This window comes from Anomalospiza imberbis, chromosome 11 (assembly GCF_031753505.1).
Source record: "Anomalospiza imberbis isolate Cuckoo-Finch-1a 21T00152 chromosome 11, ASM3175350v1, whole genome shotgun sequence".
In the NCBI taxonomy this organism is placed as follows: Eukaryota; Metazoa; Chordata; class Aves; order Passeriformes; family Viduidae; genus Anomalospiza; species Anomalospiza imberbis.
In genome coordinates, this window is record NC_089691.1 from 9,238,503 (window position 1) to 9,254,221 (window position 15,719).

At 37.5% G+C, this 15,719-nt stretch overlaps 1 protein-coding gene across 12 annotated transcripts in view; it reads left to right on the forward strand.

Annotated features, from left to right (window-relative positions):
* CACNA1D (calcium voltage-gated channel subunit alpha1 D) overlaps window positions 1–15,719 on the forward strand; it is a 171,437-nt gene that overhangs the window by 107,382 nt on the left and 48,336 nt on the right. For 10 of the 12 annotated variants that reach the window (XM_068201775.1, XM_068201770.1, XM_068201776.1 and 7 more), the window contains 12 exons: window positions 663–732; window positions 1,327–1,396; window positions 2,129–2,273; window positions 3,779–3,908; window positions 6,631–6,690; window positions 10,923–11,029; window positions 12,108–12,195; window positions 12,668–12,775; window positions 12,941–12,993; window positions 13,255–13,401; window positions 14,069–14,270; window positions 15,414–15,572. In XM_068201775.1, coding sequence (XP_068057876.1) covers window positions 663–732; window positions 1,327–1,396; window positions 2,129–2,273; window positions 3,779–3,908; window positions 6,631–6,690; window positions 10,923–11,029; window positions 12,108–12,195; window positions 12,668–12,775; window positions 12,941–12,993; window positions 13,255–13,401; window positions 14,069–14,270; window positions 15,414–15,572 — 1,339 coding nt within the window. Of the gene's footprint in view, window positions 1–662; window positions 733–1,326; window positions 1,397–2,128; window positions 2,274–3,778; window positions 3,909–6,630; window positions 6,691–6,770; window positions 6,831–10,922; window positions 11,030–12,107; window positions 12,196–12,667; window positions 12,776–12,940; window positions 12,994–13,254; window positions 13,402–14,068; window positions 14,271–15,413; window positions 15,573–15,719 lie in introns of all 12 variants that reach the window. The other 2 variants (XM_068201780.1, XM_068201769.1) reach the window with 2 other exon arrangements.

Sequence of the window (15,719 nt, forward strand, 5' to 3'; positions counted from 1 at the left end):
GAACCAGCAGGAGAGGGAAGGAGGAGGGTACTGAATTCTTCCATAAGGATTGTTTTGTGTTAATGTCTTTACCAACTTCAAAATGTGCTGGACTCAGGGAAAATAATAGAGGGGTTTGTCTAGACACTAAAATAATGGACAAACAGTATGATTTTAGATAAAAGTGAGGTAGTAATTGGGGTGAATTAAGAATGCAATGATAGACCAACTGATATTTAAACAGTGCAACAGTAGGATTTATTGTGCAATTAGCACAAGAATTTATCTGTTGCCAGTGCACAGCTCCCTGTGGAATCAGTTCTCTAAGCCTTATATAGACAAGTAGAAAACCTTCTTTTGAAATCAGTGCAAGCCTGTTGAAGTCAATGAAAGTTGTTTGTATGAGTCCAAGGGCACAGTTTATCCCCCTAGAAAGAAGTAATGATCATGCATTGAATGTTTTAGGGATTAGCCTCTGGAGTTATATTCAAAATCATAATCTTTTAAATGGATCATTGCATTCAAATGCAGTAGATTTTATTGCTCTGACACCTGCAGCTGTACAAAATATTTCAAATATTTTATTATAAGGCTTTCAGCTTTTCACAGATTTGGTATAGTTCACTTAAAATTGTCTGTATTTACATGGCATGCCTTGTAATTGTTATTTTATTGTTTTATAGAAAGGAGAGTCTGGAAAATAAAAAAAGTGAGAAGTCAGAAGGTGACCAGAAGAAGCCCAAGGATAGTAAGGTGTTTATCCTAAAACTTGTCTCTTTTCTAAGAAGCAATTTTACTGATTTTGCTAGGGAGTACTTTGTATTGTGCATTGTACAATTTCTTTTATGAGCCCATCATCCCTACATATTTATCCAGGCAAAGGAAACTTAGTTCTGATACTTTGCATCCTCACAGTGTCTCAAACCAGAAAAATCCTTTTGGTTCCAGGATATCCTGAGAGGGGAAGCTCTTAGAGAACAAACTAATTAATGTTAGAAAAATATGATTTTTTTCTTAGGATCCCTGTGGATATTTTGCATGATAAGTCCAATGAGATCAGTGAATGATAAACTCTTAGAATGTTCAAACGTTCTTGGTAGATTTTATCAAAGTGTGTTGGTTCTACTGTTATTGTGATTTACACAGCCATAGAAATGTGGATACTATAGAAAAATAATTTTTGAAAAATAAGTAATAAAATGTCAGCTCTCCTATGTTCTCAGAGTTAGTCTGCTTCAGAAAACTTGCTTGTCTGACTTCAGAGGCTTATTTGGTTTGCTTTTTGTGGGCTTTGTACTCTGTATTAAAATTCATTTTTCTTCCTGTACATCCCTTTCATTGCTGTAGGTGACAATTGGAGAATATGGAGAAGGAGAGGATGAGGATAAAGATCCCTATCCCCCCTGTGATGTACCAGGTATGTGAATACTAGCTAGAAACACATTTAAGTTTATTTGCTAAAATATCCTAAACTTGCTCTTGGTGAACATTAAATCAATTCCTTTGAAGCCAGTGAAGTTGTGCTCTCTTATCAGTGGATAAATGGGCCTAAGTATTATCTATTTCTGCAGCTTCCTAGACAGTACAAGCAGCATTTGAGAGTTAATATTGTGAGCCTCAGGACTGTTTTGGTAACACTATCTGGTTGGGAGAGCAATTTCTAAACTTCTCTGAAACATTTGGCAAAAGAGGACATTCCAGGGCTGATGATGTTTGGTCAGTTTTTTCTTGGCCCAGTGAGCATACTTATCAAAAAATCAGTTCTGCCTGATTGTCTGGATGCATGGCACAGAGATCTGTCCTGAATTTTGAGCACACAGTGCTCACCCAGTGCCCAGAGTTCAGCCCTCAGCTCAGGCATGGATGAGCTGTCAGGGCTGAGCTGAACTGGGACTCCAGAGGAGTCCTCAGGTGAGGCTGCTCAGCACCAGCAAAGCCTGTTAATGCACTCATGCACGCACCCACATATGCACAACACCCTGTGTGAGAGCTCGTGACAGCATTTGGGTGTTCACATATTGGTTTATAGGTTTTGAGAGTCATGCTACATATGTATATTTCCTACAAGCCATGTGTATTCTCATACAAGCTGTATGAGCAAAACCTCAATATTTTTTAGTTTATAGTAAAAAGAATGTTTAATCTAAAGTAGGTGAAGATGAAGAAGATGAGGAGGATGAACCAGAGGTACCAGCAGGCCCACGTCCCCGTAGAATATCAGAACTCAACATGAAGGAGAAGATAACACCGATCCCTGAAGGCAGTGCCTTCTTCATTTTCAGCAGCACCAACCCGTAAATATGACTTTGAAAAATACTGCTTTAGACATCAAGGTTTAGCAGTGAAGTAACAGACCTCCTTCTAGGGAGACCAGGAGTAGAAATCTAGTGTCTTCAACAGAAAAGAGACTGGCTTGCCTCCTAAAATTTTCTGACTGACTTGTTAAATGAGAAGAATTTGAAAAATATGTTATTTTTCTTCCACTGTTGAAGATAATAGCATTTTGTACATACAGTCCGAGTTCTCAAAGGGTTTGCAAAGTACCCTTTGAGGTGTATTATCTATGTACTATGTTAGTCACTGGATATAAAAGATATGAACATCTTCTGCATGAGGAAGAATTTCTAGTAACCCTAGTAACCTTTGCCGCGGAGAAACCAGAAAAAGAGAAAAGTAGAAGAAAAGCGTATATTCCTCTTAGGGTAACAGCATTTCCCAGATTCAAAAAAGCATCAAAGATAAAGATAAATTATTTCAAAAAATCCAAAACTGTAACAGTTTTGGGTTTGGATTTGGGGGCAGTGGAATCTTTCACCACTTATTCTAACTCCAGAGCATTTGGAGTTCTACAATGGTGAAGACAGCAAGCTTGACTAGTGAGTAAAAGTCCTTACTTAATATTTGTTTGGCATGGGAGAATGCTGCCTTTCAGTGGTAGAGGCCATCAAGTTTAGAAGGAGATCGAGATAAAATGTTTTGGATGCAAAATCACTAAGTTTGTTGAACATTTCAAATTGCTTTCAGCTTCAACTAACACCATGTGTTCTTGGTCTGAAATGGCCAATTTGCTTTAAGATACACCAGTCTCCAATCATCTACTTAATAGCAGGAGGAAAAATTTTAGCCAAGAACCTTCTGAGTCTTCAGCAGAATTTAGACAACTTCAGTGTTAGTTATGGACCTGATCCTGCCTTTTTGTCAGTTTAATCCCAGACCTGCTCTGTATTTGTGATTACTTTGGGCTCAGTCACTTTAAGCATATGCACAGTTACACTTCATGTCATGTGGCTAAAGCCTGACAGATCTGGAGCCTCCAACACCCACGTCCTGTAATTCTATAAGACAATCTTCATGGAGATTTGGATTTGAGTTGAGTCCTAAGTAGCACAAGGAGATCTGCAGCCTAAGCTGCACCTCACAAGATGAGTAATTTTGACAACTTCAGTAAGAATCAAACCAAATTGTGGATCTGGAATGATTTACTATCTAGCCTTGGTCTTTTTGACCTGTGACTGCATGTGCATGGTGCTACAAGCACTGGAACTTGTGGTGTTCATAACCCAATGGAAACCAACCCCTCCCGGATTGCTTTAAGTGCATCTTCTACAGGTGAATTGGATTTTAAATTTATTTACATTCTAAGGAATCAGACCGATGGCTTCAGGAGTTTCATTGCTTCTAATTGCTGATTGTTGCTCTGTTCCATCAGTGCTGGCAGAGTAACAGAAAACATGTTGTGTATTAACCATCTGCTGTATTCTGTGTGCAAAAATGGTGTATTTTTGTATCTCCTCTTTAGAATTCGAGTGGGATGCCACAGACTTATCAATCACCACATCTTTACCAATCTCATCCTTGTCTTCATCATGCTGAGCAGTGTTTCCTTAGCAGCAGAAGATCCAATTCGCAGCCACTCTTTTCGAAATAATGTAAGCCCTTCATTTTTCTCTGAAGATAAATATACCCTCACAGGATACAGTCCTTTGGGCCTAGAGCCTGGTTTTTAATTTTCATGTTAAAAAACATTCCTTCTTCTTTCTCAAGCTATACATTTATATTCCTTTTGCTCTAAGAAGCATAAATCTTTAAAGACAATTAACTTTATTGATGGAACATCATCAGTATTAGATGTGTTTATTAGTTACATAATGCTTTTTCTGTGACTATAAATATAGCAGAATAAAATATTCTCAAGATGAATATAATATCTATAATTTTCATATTTTTCCTACTTTGCAGCTGGAGTACCTGATGTGCAATGCCTGAATCACTTTTACTGCCTCACAGCGTTTGATGCTGATTTAAAAATGCTAGTTAAAATCTTCACTGTTTATCATGTTTGGAACAGACTCTGATGTGTCCTCTCTGCATTGAGTCTATTATGTGATCTTGGGGCACCTGGATGATCCCTCTGCTAGTGAGTGTAGGGATTCATGAGGGTGTTACCTACTCTCTCAGGGAAGCTCGTGTGGCCACTCCGAGGGGTTTGAGTTACCCCCAAGTTGGACTCAAAGATATTTAGATTCTTGATTGGCTGCATCAGAAACTAAACAAATCTCACTTTTCTCTAAACTCACATGTAAGAGGAGGATCAGAGCATGCCCAGCTCTTGCCTTGATGCAGAGAAAAATACCACTTCAGCCTAAAAACCATTAATTTCAAAAATGTTTCTGTTAATTGATAAAATTGTAGTTAATGTGGGGACTAAACACCTGTGTTCTCCCAAAACAAATTCTTGAATTTGTTTAAGCACATTTTAAGTGCTTAATCTAGTGGAAGACTTAACTGTTACTCAAAAGCACAATTATTAGACAGAGAAACTAAAATAAATCCACTCTCATGACCATGGATTTTTTAGCCTTGTTGCACTTGATTTAGCTGTGTAGCAAGATTCTCAAAGTCTTGTGAGCTGGGTTTGCTTCAGATTAGGTAGGAAATAGCTGAGATGATGCAGCTTGGTAGTGGTCCATGGGGACTTTGGAGATGCTTTGGCAGAACTTCCAGCCCTCTTCTGTTTTAGATACAAAATGATCTGTAGAGATGGTCACAGAGTCAGAGAAACTCTTCTGCATCCTGCCTGCTGAGGCTGCAGAGTTTGTATCTCTCTGGTTCTTGCTGGTGTTGGTGCAACCTCTTGAAAGTCTTCTTTAGGCTGTTGGCATTCTCTGAACACTTTCCCAGTAAGTTTAGTAAAAACCAAAAAGCTAAAACTTTCTCCAGAGGTAAAAAGAGGCCAAAGCACAAAGACACTTTTCATGCACTATTCAGCAGAGCAGTGTACTTCCCTTATCTACAAAGCTGGACCAATGCAATCCTATAAATAAATCACACTAATGGGTAGGAAAGAGAGAGCTGGTGGAGAATACTGAAATTGTTATTATAGAAATGGCTTCAAGGGCTGATAATTGTATTTATAACTAGAGGAGCACTAGGAAAATGTAAGTGGAAAGTGGTGGTAACTGAAAAGATTATTTCTGTTTGGGACACAGACAAAATGTGTGAGGGATTTCAGGAAGGCGTTGCCCTCTTGTTGTAAGTACTCTCACATGCCCCAGGCCTGCATCATTTTCTTTTTACTGCCTTGAAGGTTCACATTCCTTCCATCAGCCAGGTCAACAACAGAGTGAAAGTTTACAAACTGGAATGCCTTTAAATATTTTTTATTTTATTTTAAGTCTAGAGTGACTTGGTTACTGATTAATCTTTGTCATATAGCTTTAATATTTGCCTGTTTTTTCAGCCACACCAGGGAATGACAGAAGGATGGGATATTCAACAGAATATGGGGGAAAAATTGTTTCTTTTTATTTGATCTAGTATGACTAATTTCTTTGTGTGTTGTATTTCTCCTGCCCACTTGGTTAGTTGCTGAACTGCAGGAAGGATATTTCTGTGCACAGCTGTTGGCTAGGTGGATTGCTGGATCCTTGAGACTAAACTCTTAGTCTCCTGCAGTTCACTGATTTAGTGATGTAGCCACAGCTCTGTGTGGTTCTGAAATACCTGTTCTTGTGCAGTGAGGTCAATCCCACAGCCACAATCCTCTTAAATGTTTCATATCACTGTGCAACTCTTGTGGCTTCTTTTAGATTTCCTACAAATAAATCACTGCTGTATCTTCCCACTTCAAGGAAAAGGGGTTGTGGTACTGATTTTAAGTGATTAGTTATTCATTAATTTGCTTTGGGACACTCTGGACAAGCCTATACAGGAACAATATAATGTAGCAGAATGTGGGATGATCTGCACTCTAGAAGCAGACACTGAAGTTTTATTTTGTGATGCAATAGTTTGGTAAAAACCACAGATGTTATTAATAAGTATTTATTCTTTGTTTAAGATTCTGTATCTCTGCTAAAGGCTGAAGAAAGTATCTGTGAAAGCTGGTAGAGGAAAGTCTGAACTGAAAGAAATTGTTGCCTATTGGGTCCTGTCAATTATTGAGGGGTGAAATGTAATGCCTGAGCACAGTGGCATCTGTTAAATTTTTAAGCAAATAAAAATGGTTGCACAATAGCTGGAATTTTAAACTACTTTGTCTAAATTCTCCATCTATCTACTTAGATTAATTCAGGTATTGTGTATGTGGTCTAAGTTATAAAAATTATTAAGAGATGGATTTCTTACTGTGGCACGTATTATACCTTGCAGATACTTGGTTACTTTGACTATGCTTTCACAGCCATCTTTACTGTTGAAATCCTGTTAAAGGTAATGCATTGTTAATTGATCCTTGTTAGCCCAAAAGCAGCTTTAGCAATAATGTTTGTAACTTTTTGTTTACCTTCCAGATCCTAGGGTATGCAGATTATGTCTTCACTAGTATGTTTACATTTGAGATCATTTTGAAGGTAACAGGTTTTTAAAGGAAGCTTGTTTAAAAGGATTTTCCTTGTGTGTCACCTGCCAAGAAAAGGCCCTTGAAGTGTTCTTCGCCTTTTCTCTAAGCTATCAAAGATAAACTTTTTTAAACTAGAGGATTTTTTTTTTGACAGTTCCTCATACTTTTGATTGGTTATTTTTTTACCATTGGGTGCATGAAGAAGCTGATTTTTTATCATTACATCAGTTCAATAATTCATTTTTTACCCTTTTTAAACTTACAGTTGTCAGAAAAGGGAAAAATAAATCACTGCGCATGAGCTTTTCCTTCTCCTTGCTCTGGCATTTCTGAAAGAGATAATCAGTCTTATGAGGAGGGAGCATGTAATTTCTCATTTATTTTGCTGAACTATATCCACAGAGCTAAAATAGTAGATAACTATTTTCTTGCAATAGGACTTGCAAGATATCTTGCATTTATCTATCTATACACTAAGATACTTTGCATTTATTTTGGGCATACATTTAAATTCACAGACAGGCATAATTATGCTTGCTTAAATGTATTACCCATGCATGAGCCAAAAATTGGCATTTTAATGTATAGTTTGTGTACTGATTATTAAGAATATCTATTGGGGCTACTCAGATTTTCAATGTACAATATTTACTCTAGTAAAGAAGATAAATAACCAAAAATTGCATTCACATGAAACAAAATGCTGAACAAGGAAATAAAATTTTTCATTGGAAATTAGCAAAATGTTTTTTCAGAGATTTACATATGATTCATAAATGTTTCATGCTGTGCTTATTCTCACCTCAAGTTTTTGGTTGAGTAACCCTAATGTATACACTTAAAAATTGCTGGCACACTAAGAATCTGTACATAAACTATGCATTTCCAGTTGAGGATTAAGCTTAACAAGATCTCTTCTCCCAGCTTTTGCTCATATTGCTGTGCATACTCTTCACAATGCAATTTGATTATTACTAATTGGTGCAATATTTGGGCTGTTTACAAGATAAGCTGTACTGTAAATAATAGACTATTTTTATGCTTGTGAGTTTTCTCCCAGGCTTAATATTTATCCCCTTATTTCACATTTTCAGCAGTGAGAAGCTTGCTATAGAATTGATTATTCTTATTTGTAGCACACTAAAATAAATATCCAGGGATTTTGCTGCTAGAGAAAGGCCAAACTAAAGGAGAGAATAAGACATTGAAAAGAGCTGTAGCATTAAATCAGACTAGCTCCCAACTCTGAATTTGGGAAGCCATAAAAATATGTTACCATTGTATCTGTGGCAGAAGAGAGTCAGTAAACTTCCACATGCTCTGAGCAGCAGGTTCTCCTGCTCCTGCAGTTCCATTTGTGTTTTCCTAGGAGACAGAAATTATAAAGGGCAGGATAAAGAGGCACAACCGAATGTGTTAAGAAAAGCAACATTCCTTCAAACTGCAAGAGATTTTGGCACTGAGCAATTTATGAGTTATCCAAGGGAAACAGGAAACTAGAGCTTGGGCTGCTGAAATCTGGAATTGTAAAGATTGCAAGGAAACAAGAAGCTACATCACAAACAAAAATGTTGATGCTTCTGACTCTGGTTTCTCCAGGAAGATCTGTAGTGTACTCACATGGAAAGGAAAATAAACTGTACCATCCAAATGTGGTGGACAGTGAGGAGCTGACACAGACACTCTGCCTGCTTTGCTAACATGTCTCAGACTTTGGCTTTGCTTGCTTGTGGCTGGGGCCCTCCATGTCCTCTGCTCTGCTTCACACAGTATCTGAGCTGTGCAGAATGGGGAGTGCTCTGCAAGGAGAAAATTCAAAACTAGACCTGCAGTAACAATAGTATTCCTTAATTTCCAGGCAAAAAAAAAAAAAAACAACAAAAAAAAAAAAACAAAACCAAAACAAAAAAAAGCTAACAAAAAAAACCCCTGAAATTAGGATAAGCAGAGGCAATATTATCACCCGTAGTGAAGAAACTTCTAAAAAAGTAAGCATTAAACCAGAATAACTCTCAGAATGTAAGAAGTCTCCCTGTGCTCTTACTGCTCTCTAACAAGGATTTCCACATTGCACAGTGTTGAGGGTATGAATGAGGATGTGAATAACAGAAAAGCTGCAACATCACTCTAAAGCATTTGAGAATTCTCCCTGCATGACATTGAAATTCAGTTTATCATGTTGTTTGGACAACTTGGGAAAGGTAAAAACATCAGAGCAAAGGTCAGGTTAGGGATTTGTGCTTTTTACCTCCCCCTGCTGTGCTGATCCCACACCATTTAAAATTACTAGAGAGTTGTAGCAAATTCTTCCACTGGGATTTGTGGTGACTGAAATATGAGTCTCCATGTGAAGATGGGGAGATATGTACCTCGCCTGCACTTTAATGTCAGTTATTCACCTCATTTTTGTGGGAGTTGTTACATTAAACTTTGTGTGCTGCTCTTTTCATATACAGTATAAATGGGCAGCTGTAGATAGATGTTAGTTTGGTATTCAGGGTTATTTTAGTGTTCAGCTCCCAGAGTTTAGATGTACTCTGTACAGCTGTAAGTGAACGAGCTAATTTAATGGAAAGTTTATAATATAACTATGTTATATGTCTCATGCCATGGCATAGGTTAAAGCTTTAGCATTTTTACTCTTTTAGCTTCTGGGAATATTTGGATCATGAAAAAGACGCTTAACAACAGAATAAGGAGATTAATTAAATTTTGCTTCCAAAAAAAAAAGACGTCTTTCCTTTGCAGAGATACAGCCTTTACTGGTGGTGGTGGTTTGCCATGGAGAAGGCCTGGAAATGTCTGCACACTGGACAGGGATGCAGTGCACTGAAATGCCCACTGCCTGTACTCTGTTCTACACTGGGAACTGTCTTGAAAGCTGTAGTAATCTGCTGTGAGGGGAAGTGAAATAAAATCTCTTCCCTACTCCTTGAGGAGCAGAATAGAAAGTAAAGGCATTAAAATGCAGTCAGTATGGGATGTTCTCTAGATGGCATCAAATTTTGTTACCTGTGGAAAACAAGGAATAGCTCAATGTTCAGGGTCTGTAGAAGGATCTTGAGGCTGAAGAAATTAGAATTCATGTGACTGAGCTGACTACGAGGTGTTTTTCAGAGGTATCCTTATTTTTGTTATGAGTTTTTAGTTTCAGTGTTTCAGACTTAATCCATAACTATGGAAAGACTTATGCAATATTCTCTTTGGCTGGTGAGTCTGTGCATCTAATAGTTTAATTGGATTCCCCTGTGTGTTTTTAACTGGCACTTATTTACAGTTATGGTAGGAAGTCTAATTCATGGATTTAGGAGTCAAATGCAGCTTTATGATACCCAAAATCATCTGCCCAGGTGCTGGCTGCAGCCATAATTATTATCACTGGCTCCTAATGAAACCTGCAAATTATGCATACAAGATCCATTTTTTAAGCTTTTTTCATTTAAATATAGGGTCAGAAACCAAAATTTAGAGAAAGTCCAAAAGGAGGAGCAATGATTGATATTCCCCAATGAACAGCAAAATTTAGAGACCTCTGATTACAAAAATAAAAAAACATGTATTGGTTATCGGGTTATTCCAAGATAGGCACTCATGTCTCCCATAAGCCAAAGCTAAATAACCTTGTAGTGCTGCCTTAGGACAGCCTTATCCTGCTTCTTTACCAGCTTTGGCTCTCAGGTGTTTGCAGCACATTCTCAGCTCCTTCAGTTCTTAAGAGAGTCTGAATAATTAGGAGTCAGAATTTGGACCCTACAGTTTAGTAAACATGGAAATCTCAAATGTTTTTTTATAGAAATTTTTCTAATAAGGGCCAAATTAATTCAGGGTAATCATCTCAGCCTCATCAGTTCTCACACAAAATAAAACATTTGTTGACATCAGAAACAATTAGCATATTTGTTGATGTTGCTTGAGCAGAATTTTTCTAATTTAAATGAAAGATTTACTATATGTAGAGGGATTGTTTTGTATCTCAAAGGATTTTAGAAAGTGAGGTAGTATTGTATGCATTCACACTCCAGGCAAGTGTCTTGTAAACAGCCTAAATGCAAATTTGAATAAATTGAAATATAGACTAAGTGTGTAACAATTCTATTTTTAGATGACAGCTTTCGGAGCATTCCTACATAAAGGGTCCTTCTGCAGGAATTATTTTAATTTGCTGGATTTGCTGGTTGTGGGTGTCTCTCTGGTATCATTTGGGATTCAGTAAGTACTAAACTTACAACGTGAATGGTTTATTTTTGCTCTGGGGTTTCTTACTGAAATCAGTGTTCCAGCTCCTTTTGTTCCCCCACGGCGTGTGGGTGTGCAGGGTCGGTGCTCAGGGATGGGGCTGGCAAGAGGGAGTGCTTTTCATGGAGGGTGTTGTAATTCCTTACTGATATGAAATTACTACTTCCCACAATTACCAGGAGAACGAGGAGGAGCCCATGACACTGGTATTGGTGCAGCAGGTGTTTCCTGGGGCTTCAGGAGGTTTAAATCCCTTCTCTCAAGCTATTGTCACATCTGCAATCTGATATTATGAGCTTGGACTTTCAGTTGACCTGTGGCAATATGGAACTAGACTGTTTGATGGGGAGAAGTTGTTCCTTAATCAGGGCAGTAAGTGGCAGTGGAGAGGTTTTCTTTATTTTGTTTGGTCAGACTAAAGACAGTAAACGAATCTAAATGTGCTTCTTGATTCATTGAGTGGTTTTACCATATTAAAAATAATCTGTGAAAACCTTAGTGACCTAAAGAGAGCAGGGGAGGGTGTCAGGCAGCTGCTCCCCACTCTGAACCCTGCTGGTACCAGACCTCCTGCAGCACAAACTTTCAGATTCACAGGATGTTTCTTAAAGCACTGTGCACTCTTATTTCCTCAAAATGCAGTCCTAGCTACTTAAACAGAGAGAGTCAAAGTAATTTGAGACCTTTTGATCTCAAGTTAGTTGGAAATTGAAGGATTCATTGATTTACAGGATTTACACAGTATCTTCAAAAGAGCTTGTCAACACTGGAAAATACTCTGGGGACTATTTTGCTCCATTATGGTCTTAGATGAGCTTCCAAGCTGTTAAATCTAAATTTGCTCCAGAAATCAAAATGATTCTTATGGTATTTATGAGATCCATACTATCTTCTAATAATAAAGAATCAATAAAGAGTAAAAAATGCCTTGTATCTTGAGAGTTCTAGTTGGAGGGGTATTTTTCACATTTCAGGAATTTGCAAGAATATTGTTATTCTGTAATACAATCAGTTACCTTAACAGTAACAGTATAATTTTTTTTTCTTCTAGATCAAGTGCTATCTCAGTCGTGAAGATTCTCAGAGTTTTAAGAGTCTTGAGGCCTCTAAGGGCAATAAACAGAGCAAAAGGACTTAAGGTGTTTATTTTTATTTTTTAAGTTATATTTCTGTTGGACTGATCCTTCAGTCCTGCCTCAGGTTAAAAATTCTTGCTCAAGAGAAATTTTCTGCAGAAGTCCACAGATCAAGGGCAGAAATCAGTTACTGATTCTCAAGCATGTCTGGTGTTAGCCAGCCAGGCTCTGCCCACAGTTACAGCAGTTTGTGTGGAGGAGCTGCCACTGAGAGCAGATTTGGACTGTGATGAACAACCTGTCAGTGCATTTCAGTAGTTTATCCATAGTGCCTGTGTAATTTCTAGTCAGTTGAGGTTGATGGGTCTGTGTCAACAGACTTACAGACAAATTTAGAAAACAAGTCAAATCACAGTGATAGGTGTAATGCTGGCAACAGAAAAGTAGTAATTTTAAAAAAGAATGTAGAAATTACTTTTATGATATGTAGTCTGTGACAAATTGCATTGAAACATATTTTTTTCTTTCTTTCCAGCACGTTGTTCAATGTGTCTTTGTGGCTATTAGAACTATTGGTAATATCATGATAGTTACAACTCTGCTGCAATTCATGTTTGCTTGTATTGGGGTGCAGCTGTTTAAGGTAAGACCTCAGAACTTAAAGTTCATCAAGAAAAGAAATGCTGAATTGAATTCTTGGTGGTTTGCTGCTGGGACTGGGCTAGTCCCATCCTGAACCAATCATAGTATAAAATAATTTATTTTGCATATTCTGCATTTTGTCATTGATTTCTGTTTTTATGTGTAGGGAAAATTCTACAAGTGCACTGATGAGGCAAAACAGAACCCCGAGGAATGCCGGTGAGGAGATCTTTGGTCTAAGAATTTGACACATTTTGTTCTGAATAACTTAAACCGGCTGTATGGGCAGGCATTGTGCATGGGTCAGGCTGTTTAGAGTTGTGTAAATTGGAATTTTTATCTTAACCCCACCAGAAAACACAGGTTAGCAAGAAAATAAAACAAACATGAGGAGGCAATGTAAGAAACAGCTTTGCATAGGGCATTGAGTACCCCTGAGGTGAGTTCAGTATTTCACTAATGGCAGTTTCTTTCCCACAGAGGGATTTACATCGTTTATAAGGACGGAGATGTCGATAGTCCCATGGTCAAAGAGAGAGTCTGGCAAAACAGTGATTTCAACTTTGATAATGTCCTGTCTGCTATGATGGCCCTTTTCACAGTCTCCACCTTTGAAGGCTGGCCAGCGTGAGTGGGCTCTCCATGTTTGCACCAGAGCTGCATTTTCCAGAGCAATTCACTATCATTTAGCAGATATTTTTGGGCAATAAAGCAGTTTTAAGTGGTGGTGTAAAAAGGGAGGAAACAAACCTATTATCCTGAATCTGGGCACTTATCCCATATTTCAGGAAAAGTAAGAAAAGGTGAACTTTTTTGTATTCTTTGATTGCCAGTCTTGCTACATTTACCATAAGGATCTTCTCAGTTTTAATGGAAGTAACAATTCTAGATGCTTATCCATCAATGTCCCCTAAATAAAGCTAATTTGAAAGTTTTAGGCCTTCAAGTAAACCTTTTACTAAAAAATCAGACAGCAGTACACTCAAAGAAAAATCTAGAAAGAGCTAACTGCCACTCACTGTTTCCTTAAATGAGAAAATTTTATTTGGGGAAATAAATAAATACATGAAAACTACAAAAGTTGGGTCATTAACTTAATTATTTCAGAAAAAAAATCATATAACAATGCGTGTTGTGATTCTTCTGGTTTCTATATTCTTGCAAGCACTATCAGTAAATAGAAGAAAATATCAGTGAACATCAGACCATTTCAGAAACCTGTCCTCTGAGTCTGCATATTTTACTATTTTCTCATTTTAATGGTAATAAAGATAAAATTCTGTTTGTTTTTCAGGCTGCTATACAAAGCCATTGATTCAAATGGCGAGAATGTAGGACCCGTATACAACTATAGAGTGGAGATCTCAATTTTTTTCATCATCTATATCATCATCATTGCTTTCTTTATGATGAACATATTTGTTGGTTTTGTGATTGTTACATTCCAAGAACAGGGAGAACAAGAGTACAAGAACTGTGAGCTGGACAAAAATCAGGTTAAAATAAATAATGATTTCTTAAGCTTTGAAAGTAGCCTTTTTTGTTTATGCATGAAGAGCTTCCTTTCTGCTTTGGGGCAGAAGAGGGCACCAAACACATAGTATTTATTAATTTTTTTACTATCTGGGTATTTATTTAACTGGGTATTCAGGTGGTTGTACCTTTCTGTGAGCCCAACCCATCAGTGTTTTTGTTGTGAAATGTGTCCACTAAACTTGTTGGCTTCCTAGCATCTTGCCTTTTGGTGTCGCAATACAGCAAGGTTATCCTGAGGCAGAGATAGGTTTTACACTAAGAACTGGAAAATAGTTTTTGTGTTCCAAATAGTCTGAAAGTGTCCAAAGCTCAAGTTTTCAAAATGTTCCACTTCTCAGCCCAATTTATTTAGAAATTCACAGGGGATATTCAGATTAAAATTACAAAAATCTATCCCCATTTACTGTTTAATCCTTTGACTGAGAAACTCATAAGTCAAAATTTTTCAGGTGTTTTTGGCTGACTGTAACACACTTCATTTAAAGAAAGCAAAGCATAAGACTGTAGCCAGGATTCTTTCTGCACAATGTGCTCCATTAGTCAGGGCCTGTAAGAAATCCTCCAGAGGCAAGTAGGAGGCCCAGCCCTGAAGATTTTGGGCAATTATAGGTTATAAGATGAATCTGGGATGTTCTTACGTATGTGATTTTACTGGGCAATTTAACTGAGCTATTAGAAATAACACCTCCTCAGTATTTATTTTGCTGATTCTAGGGTTTTATGCTAGGCAGGATCATTGGTGGTTGACAGGGGAGTAAAAACAAAACATGGTTTAGAGATGACTTAATAGTCCTGCTATGTACTATACCCATACTTACTATAATATATTAGTGTATAAAGGCAAAACCCTCCAGAATTTCCATGAACATTATTTGATTTTTGCATGTGGCTGAGTAGTGGATATGGTTAGATACAGTTGTAAATAATCAAGGATTGGTGAGCTCTTTGTGCACTTTATTAATGCTTAATATTAAAAGGACCTAAATCAAGTAGACAGACTGGTTTTGAGAGTTATATTTAACAATTTTCAGTTAATGATTGTATTCCCAGTTGATTATCTGCTAGGTTATAGTCTGACAGTTTTTGCTGTATTTGCTTTTCAGCGTCAGTGTGTAGAGTATGCCTTGAAGGCACGTCCTCTCCGTAGATATATTCCAAAAAATCCTTACCAGTACAAGTTCTGGTATGTGGTGAATTCTACTGGATTTGAATACATCATGTTTGTCCTCATCATGCTGAACACCCTTTGCTTGGCCATGCAGGTAGGAAAAGCAGGAACTCTCTTGAAGCTGTTGGCATAAATTGAGGGGAAGGATATAGGGGGTATAATGCCTTTTAATTATGGCAACCTGTATTTTTTTATGAAGTAGAATTTTAAAGAAAGCACTTCTGATCACTGTACTTTTCTG